The sequence below is a fragment of the Coregonus lavaretus genome (assembly GCF_964263955.1).
Source record: "Coregonus lavaretus genome assembly, chromosome: 12".
Classification (NCBI taxonomy): domain Eukaryota; kingdom Metazoa; phylum Chordata; class Actinopteri; order Salmoniformes; family Salmonidae; genus Coregonus; species Coregonus lavaretus.
The window spans coordinates 38,829,180-38,838,004 of NC_139999.1; the positions used below are offsets into that span (position 1 = coordinate 38,829,180).

Below are 8,825 nucleotides of genomic sequence, written 5' to 3' on the forward strand. Positions count from 1 at the left end.
CAATGTGAACCTGATTCATATTGGCAATAACTGGTAACCTGTGTGCTTAAAACACTGTGGTTAACTGTCACTACAGATAAGAGTCTGTAAATGACTTAAATGTAAATGTATGCAGACCCACACAAGATGTTTCATACGAAACAAGTTCATATTGAATAGCCTGCATCTAAAAAGGTGACCAAAAGTGCACCCACACCAAATCAATTAGTTATCTTCATGAACATTACATACAAAAATGACAGGAGGCTGAATAAAAGGTGCAGTATGTAACATTTAAGCATGAACTTAGTTGGTTTTTGAGGAGTAAAACTTAGAAATACCTAAAATAACAAATCATAAACTTAGCAGGGACTTGAAATGTTGTTCTTGGAGGTTGAAAACTTAAACAGTATCAAGAATCCACAAGTTTGGAACACGCTAGCACTGCCCCATTCCCTCTCATTGTTTTTGGTCATTAATGCTAAAGTTAGCAGTTGGGTGATTCTCATGAAACAAGATTTAACCATGGCAGTAACAAATTGCGTTAGAAAACCATGATGCATCTGCAACAATCAACAATCATTCTGAAGACTAGGATGCTTAGTGTATGGCACAGTGTCTTACATTTTCACCCCAAATTCTCATTACCGAAATGCGTCCGGATTAAACTCTTGGGTAATTTTATAAAATTGTACTATTTTTATTTTTTTTCTTAGTCATGCTCTTATCCAGAGCGACTTACAGGAGCAATTAGGGTTAAGTGCCTTGCTCAAGGGCACATTGACAGATTTTTCACCTAGTCGCCTAGGGGATTAGAACCAGCGACCTTTCGGTTACTGGCACAACGCTCTTAACCACTAAGCTACCTGCCGCCCCTAGAAAAACCTAACTTATTTGAATAAACACAATATGTTGCTGTAGTTTGTCGATAAATCATAAATTGTGTACTAGTTGAAGTTTACATTAAACTATAATATTTATTACATTAAAACAGTGTCTGTGGACATGTTTCTCATTACCGTAACACTTTCAAATTGCTGTAAAAACTCAAATTTTATTCACCCATGATGCATCATCTAGAAGAGTAGTCCTTAGATGAACACAAGTTCATTTAATATCTTTATTTATGTCTTCAGAATGAGAATCTTATTCTCAAACACCCCCTTTACGACACTTGACAACCTCATTACCAAAATTAGGAAAAAGCTCTAATTGGGAAAAACAGAACCATCACCTTACCAACATGGAGGCATGAATGGGCTTTAGTGATGTGGTCAATTGTTTGCTGTCTCCTATTACTTGCAGATTGAGCTAAGTGCCTCTCATTACCGCATCACTTTTAGGTATTTCGTTAATGAGAACCTTCATTTCTGTAATGATAATAAGCTGATTTTTTATTGTATAGTCAATGGGTGTGCTGTGCTGGTAACTTTAATTATTTACTAGGACTACTGCTTACACCTATTGTATAGATATTTGGTAAAACATAACTTATTCGATTAAGTAGGATCAAAGAAATATGGGTGTATAAACCCCATTGAATTTACTTAAAGCCACAATCTGGAGTTTGTTTCAACAATGAGCAGCCCTGCCACTTAAAGGAGGATATCCCCCATTTTTACATATGTACCTGTTTTACCACTTTTTTTGGTCCATATCCCACATATTTAAATACTTCATAGGCATATTGTGTTATGCCATTTGCGCATAGGAGGCTATTCAATTTAGAAATACATCTAAAATACCTTAGAACCACACATATCCACGTCCTTATACACCAATATTACTTGTAAAAAAAGTCACCTTTTTATGCTCAAGTCCACTTTCACTTTTGAAAATAAATGCACAGTACTTATGCTAAATTAAGGCATATTTTAGTAAATTGCATTAAGATCAGTGATTTTCATATTATTCAAATCATTTGGGATTAACAAATGACAGTTTGATTATGTATTGGGTTACTGAATCTAATAGAGCTCAGTACAGTTTTTAAATGGCAAACTATGCAACACTCATTACCGAAACATGCATTCTCATCTCCGGATCCATCTTATCATTACTGCAATACACCAATATTTAGGAAATATTACAAAAAGTAAAATGTACACTAGTCATTTTGGCTTAATCTGATAGTGTGCCTTTTGTTCTTTATTGTTAAAGTAAATAGGTTTACATAAAAACAAGTTATTATTCAAAAAAACTAGATGATTCAGCAAAGGTTGTGTGTTGCGGTAATGAGAAATTACAAAATACATTAAGAAACGAATTTTAAATATATTTGTTTTTAGTGTTATGTTTAACACAGGCCTTTTTATTAGGTGAGCAATGCTAAAAAATATATATAGAAATTGGTTGGTTTATTACTTTTTGGGACTTCGAAAACTATTGCGATAATGAGAATTTTTGCATTGGTAGTTGTGGAAATCGTGGTAAAATGCATAATATCTGATCAATAAACATAACAATAATGATGAAATAGATAACTATAGATCCTAATCTTAGTGATCCAAGAGGAATTATGGTGGAAAATGTAATGTGCCAGCTTCGTGAGAATCACCCAGTTGGTGTCAGTGACTTAGTAAACAAATATGAATTGTAGTGGATTACAGTTTCTCCTGGCCCATAGACTACTGTCAAGGTAAGGAACCATTTTGCTAATGTTGTGAACAAAAGAGGGTATATTAAACACAGGTTTAAAAACTGTGGGTGAACTATATCTTTAAGGGCTATTTGTATTTGGAGATATTACACAATGCACCTTTAATGAGTAAGAGTTTAAAATGGCAATATAAAACAAAACGGCACCATTCATACTAAAAGTGTGGTCTTGCTAAACTTGAATAAGACTTTTTCACGTTCAAATGAATAATCTCAATAAACATGTAAAAACAGGTAGTGTTTGTTTCAGCGGGATATAGGCTACTAGCACACATAGCCCATCCCTTTTGTGAAATAAATAAAAACAGAAAACAATGATCTCTACATCCAGAAGGAATTATTGATGTGTGTGGCGAGACAATTGGGATGCACCAGGTGAAATAGGCCATCCTGCATAAGAGCAAAAACAAACAAACTTCAAATTAAGAATACTGTGAAGGTAGTCTTGATAGCTTATAGCTTTAGGCCAGGAGCAGTGGTTGTGAAATAACATTGCTTGTAATTGCTGCTCGTTAACCAGAGGGAATTTAAGTCAGAACATGTCATTTGACAGTATCTACAAGTCAATATTCTTCTATTCTTTCTAGTTATATAGAAACCTTTGTGAGGTTGCTGTGAAACGTAGTACATATTTCCATTGAAATCCCCCGTTAGAGTTAACAGGGTGAGAAGAAAGCTCATTTCAATGAGGTGAATGTTTTCCCTGACAACACTCACCTTTGGTGTGGTTCATCTTCCAGAGCAAATACTTCTGTCCTCAAAAATTGTGATTTCAACCTGGTGAGGGGGTTAGTTAAGGAAACTGGGATCCAGCAAGAAATGAAAGAAGGGTACACAAGAAAGGTCTGAGTGTGTGTGTCCCAAATGGCATCCTATTCCCTACTTTTGACCAGACCCCCAGAAAATATAAAGGGAATAGGGTGCCATTTGGGATGAACCCTGTTTGTGTGAGCCTCCAAGACAGTAAAGGATACAACCCTGAGACCTCGCTCTATTGGGTCTGTCAGCAGCAGTCCCAGAGGAGCGTAGATCTTCTCATTCTGCTCCTTGATGAACCTAGCGATCTTCTTCAATACCTAGAGACAAAAAAAGTAAGCCCTTTCACCCATTCATGGCTTGGCCTCATAAAAAGACCACCCAATATGGCCACTGGTCAATGCGTCATTAAACATTGGTTGTCCCAAAAGACACCCTTTTCCCTAAATAGTAAGTGCACTACTTTTGACCAGGGCCCATAGCGTGACACTTGGGACCCAGATTGCTTTTATTTTGAATGTTATACCAACCCTTGGCCTATATACTTCTAGAAGACTGAGGGACCTACTTTCTCATAGTGGGTCTCCATACAGAGGAAGATCGTGTAGGCTGTCATGCAGGCCAAGCAGCCCTCCAGGTAAGACTTGCCACCAATTTTCTCGGCCTCAGCGTAAAGGTTGTTAAGCGTCTGCATCGTCTCCTCAAACTGCTGCTTATCAACCTGAAAAAAATAACGCCCACCGACCCCTCAGTAAAAAGGTCTGCACGGCCAAATACACTGAGTAATAATTATCCTTTCTTGGGGGTCTGGAGAAGTGGAAACCTCACTCCTTTGAAAAGGAAACAGGTGAGTAGATAGTTGTTTCCATACATTGGGCCTAATTCAGGTGCTAATAAGGGTGAACACTGTACACAATCTTAAAGAAACCAATTCACTGCTAAGTAGCTCTCTGTGTGTGTGTGTGTGTGTGTGTGTGTTAAAGTGCTGAGCAATTATCCCAAATTATTATTTTTCCGTTTTTAAACAACTGACCGGCATCGGTTCAATTATTTGAATTCCATTTCGTTCGTTTTTTTCTGTGAGCTCAATGCACACATCACACGGTTTCTCTAGAGATAAATCAGATCCAGCCTGAACTGTGCGATGTAGTAGGGAGTTGCAGTTTCCAACAGGCTAATATTTTTTGCATAGTTTAGCGCGTAATACGTGGTAATTAACTACAATGACCATAATCCATTGCGCAGCTACTTGTCTGGTCTGTTTCTTTAAAGCCTGCTACTGAAGAGAGAAGGATGTGCGATTGTGAGGTGATATATAGAGCCCCACAGTGGAGGTCATAATACCCATAAAACCTAGTGGTCAAACAGGGAAATGGTTCCAATTGTTTTTTCCACCATTCATTTTTCCCAAAGGGTATTTCAGAAACACTTCAAATAAGGGCTGTGTTTCGTGTAGGCTTACCCTGGCGTGACACTTTGATGTCAGAGTGAGATTTACATGGTTAAGGTGACTTATCAATATATTTGGCTCTACTTACTCTCAGATTTGAAAATGCTAATTAGCATCAAAGTAAACATGCAAAACTACAAATCCCTGCAAGCTCCTGCACGTCATCTCTAGCTGACACCTTTGCTAACAGGTAATGTGTCAATTCAAAACTTGCACAAGACAGTTCACAATTGTCCATTTAAAGAAATGTAGCCAATTTATTAATTACTACATTTAACTAACATTAGATAGTTAATCCAGAGATACACACTACCAGTCAAAAGTTTGGACACACCTACTCATTCAAGGGTTTTTCTTTATTTTTACATTGTAGAATAATAGTGACGACAAACTTCACTATTAAGGAATTAAGGAAAGAAATTCCACAAATGTACTTTAAGAAGGCACACCTGTTAATTGAAATGCATTCCAGGTGACTACTTCATGAAGCTGGTTGAGAGAATGCCAAGAGTGTGCAAAGCTATCATCAAGGCAAAGGGTGGCTATTTGAAGAATCTCAAATATAACATATTGTGATTTGTTTAACACTTTTTTGGTTACTACATGATTCCATATGTAGTATTCCATGTATTCCTTAATGCGGTTGAGACAATCAGTTGTATTGTGACAAGGTAGGGGGTGGGGGTATACAGAAGATAGCACTATTTGGTAAAAGACCAAGTCCATATTATGGCAAGAACAGCTCAAATAAGTAAAGAGAAACGACAGTCCATCATTACTTTAAGACATGAAGGTCAGTCAATACAGAACATTTCAAGAACTTTGAAAGTTTCTTCAAGTGCAGTCGCAAAAACCATCAAGTGCTATGATGAAACTGGCTCTCATGAGGACCGCCACAGGAATGGAAGACCAAGAGTTACCTCTGCTGCAGAGGATAAGTTCATTAGAGTTACCAGCCTCAGAAATTGCAGCCCAAATAAATGCTTCAGAGTTCAAGTAACAGACACATCTCAACATCAACTGTTCAGAGGGGACTGTGTGAATCAGGCTTTCATGGTTGAATTGCTGCAAAGAAACCACTACTAGAGGACACCTATAAGAAGAAGAGACTTGCTTGGACCAAGAAACACGAGCAATGGACATTAGACCGGTGGAAATGTGTCCTTTGGTCTGGACTCCAAATTTGAGATTTTTGGTTCCAACCGCTGTGTTTTTGTGAGACGCGGTGTGGGTGAACGGATGATCTCCGCATGTGTATTTCCCAACGTAAAGCATGGACGAGGTGGTGTTATGGCGTGGGGGTACTTTGCTGGTGACACTGTCTGTGATTTATTTAGAATTCAAGGCACACTTAACCAGCATGGCTACCACAGCATTCTGCAGCGATACGCCATCCCATCTGGTTTGGGCTTAGTGGGACTATCATTTGTTTTTCCACAGGACAATGACCTAACACACCTCCAGGCTGTGTAAGGGCTATTTTACCAAGAAGGAGAGTAATGGAGTGCTGCATCATATGACCTGGCCTCCACAATCCCCCGACCTCAACCCAATTGAGATGGTTTGGGATGAGTTGGACTGCAGAGTGAAGGAAAAGCAGCCAACAAGTGCTCAGCATATGTGGAAACTCCTTCAAGACTGTTGGAAAAGCATTCCAGGTGAAGCTGGTTGAGAGAATGCCAAGAGTGTACAAAGCTGTCATCAAGGCAAAGGGTGGCTATTTGAAGAATCTCAAATATAAAAATCTATTTTGATTTGTTTAACACTTTTTTGGTTACTACATGATCCCATTTGTGTTATTTCATAGTTTTGATGTCTTCACTATTATTATATAATGTAGAAATTAGTAAAAATAAAGAAAAACCTTTGAATGAGTAGGTGTCCAAACTTTTGACTGGTACTGTATATATCATTCTGTTGGTGGCAAGAATTTTTTTATAATAATTTAAATAGAAAAACTCAGTGTTGAATAAAGTGTTATTTTTTGTATCCGTTCATATACCATGGAATCAGTACATCGAAAATCTCTTCCCATTTATTTTGCAATCTGTATGGCGCAGCTGTCAACATTTTTGTCCTCAAATGAAAATGGTAGATTTGTCTATTTATGCCAATCCTTTTCAGCCTATTTGGATCTTTAGTAAATGGCAGACGAACATGTTCCCTACCTTCTCCCTCTTACACTTGCATCCTCCATTTTTGTGGTAATGCTGCAATCAGTTGGTTCTAACTTTGGATTGAGCAGACATTCCCATATATATTTCGATAGCTGCATATGTGACACAACTCCACCATTTCTATTCATAATATCATTAATAAATAATACAATCCAGAGATTCTTACCAGTGCCTCGATTCGGCAGTCTCGTCCAGATCATCATGGAGTTTGTAGTTCTTTATGATAGCCACATTAGCAGCTAATTAGCATTTAATTTAGAGATTTACACGGTTATCAAAACGTCACACCAGGGTAAGCCTACACAAAGCACAGTCCTTATTTGAAGTGTTTCTAAAATCCCCTATGGGAAAAATGAATGGTGGAAAAAAAATTGGAACCATTTCCCTGTTTGACCGCTTGGTTTTATGGGTATTATGACTCATACTGTGGTACTCTACAGAGTGCACTAGTGTTAAATGATTAGTGCTTTGAGGTCGTTTCGGTTCGATTATAAAAAGTAATCAGGGTTTATGATTATTTATTTATTTTACATTAAATGCACTATGCATTGTTGGTTGAATGCTGTAACACAGAATAAAATAATTATTAAAAGTCACATGATGGTATTGACTGCCCATACTGCTTATCACTTATTAACCATCATTTATACACGACTTTAATAAAATATTTCCGTTTTGTATATTACATTTGTTTTATAGAGCTGATGCCTATGCTGTCTGACTATTTTATAGTTCTTCAAATTAAATAAGGCATACTTTATGACAGCTGAATACCAACTACCAATCCCTTAGATCATGTATGTTCAGGCAGAGATACCTAACTAAGCAACAGCTGTTATCATACCCTAGACTCCAGCTCAGAGGGGAACTTGGTCTGGAACTTGCAGATTTTACCCGAGTTGTAGTCCCTCTGGACATACACTTTGGAGGCGACGGCTGCTTGTTGCTGCAGGTCCTGCAAGCTGTGCGTCTGGGTGGGGTAAAGCATGACTTGAATAAACATCTCATGGGGTCACTTGAATCCATCAGAATTCTAGTTATTGAGTTAATGGAAAAAGTTATCTAGCTAGCTACATACCTCTGCTTCAAACAGACTCTGGGCCTTAAGATTATTTTGGGAAACCGGGCCCTGGACAGGCAGAGCGCTAACTAACTTTAGCTAACGTTACGTTACCTAGCTAAATTAGCTAACGTTAGCTAGCTAGCCATACTTGTTGACTGCAGTTTGCTTGGCTAGTAGACCAAGCACCACAGTACAGGCAGCCACCAAATGGTGAAATATATATCCACAATATCTAATTTGGTCAGACACGGCTCATAACATATTTGTAAATGTCTCAATACACACAGTTAAAACACAAATATGAAGGACATTTACCTCCGCCATAGTGGACTGTGTTCCTTCCTCCAGCTAGCTCACTACTGCCGCGTTCAAACCAACTGGGAACTCGGAAAATTATGACTTCAGTGTGTTTAATAAAAACTGGGTTATCGGGGGGGGAAAACTAGCGGGGAAAATCGATTTGAACGGTCATCCAACTCGGAATTATCTTCTTCTTCTTCTTCTGTGGGTTTTATGGCGGACTACATCCAACATTTGTTTTCAACTCGGAATTCCAACACCAGAACTCGGGCCTCTTTCTAGTGCCGCGTTCAAAGTAACTGGGAACTTGGAAAAATACGAGGTCAAATCATGACGTTCATGATCATCAGGTCGGAAAATCGGAGCTCTAGAAAAAGTTGGATGACCGTTCAAATAGATTTTTCCCAATCGGACCTTCTGAGTTCCCAGTTGTTTTGAACGC

General features: G+C 38.2%; 1 protein-coding gene across 1 annotated transcript; it reads right to left on the minus strand.

Annotated features, from left to right (window-relative positions):
• Positions 1-1,169: 1,169 nt before the first annotated feature.
• LOC311138408 (golgin subfamily A member 7-like) lies at positions 1,170-8,488 on the minus strand. The gene is made up of 6 exons (XM_084173079.1): positions 8,399-8,488; positions 7,865-7,990; positions 3,962-4,114; positions 3,612-3,713; positions 3,355-3,414; positions 1,170-3,027 (listed from the first exon to the last, which is right to left on the minus strand). The coding sequence occupies exons 1-5, from the start codon at positions 8,405-8,407 to the stop codon at positions 3,367-3,369; spliced, it is 438 nt and encodes a 145-aa protein (XP_084029205.1). The 5' UTR covers positions 8,408-8,488; the 3' UTR covers positions 1,170-3,027; positions 3,355-3,366.
• Between the last annotated feature and the right edge of the window lie 337 nt (positions 8,489-8,825).

Excerpts from the sequence above, each read along its gene's own strand:
- LOC311138408 (XM_084173079.1), bottom strand. Across the intron at positions 3,714-3,961 it reads TGGAGACCCACTATGAGAAA|GTATTGAAGAAGATCGCTAG; the intron begins GTAGGTCCCTCA and ends TTTTGTCTCTAG. Across the intron at positions 3,415-3,611 it reads TAGAGCGAGGTCTCAGGGTT|GTTGAAATCACAATTTTTGA; the intron begins GTATCCTTTACT and ends CCCCCTCACCAG.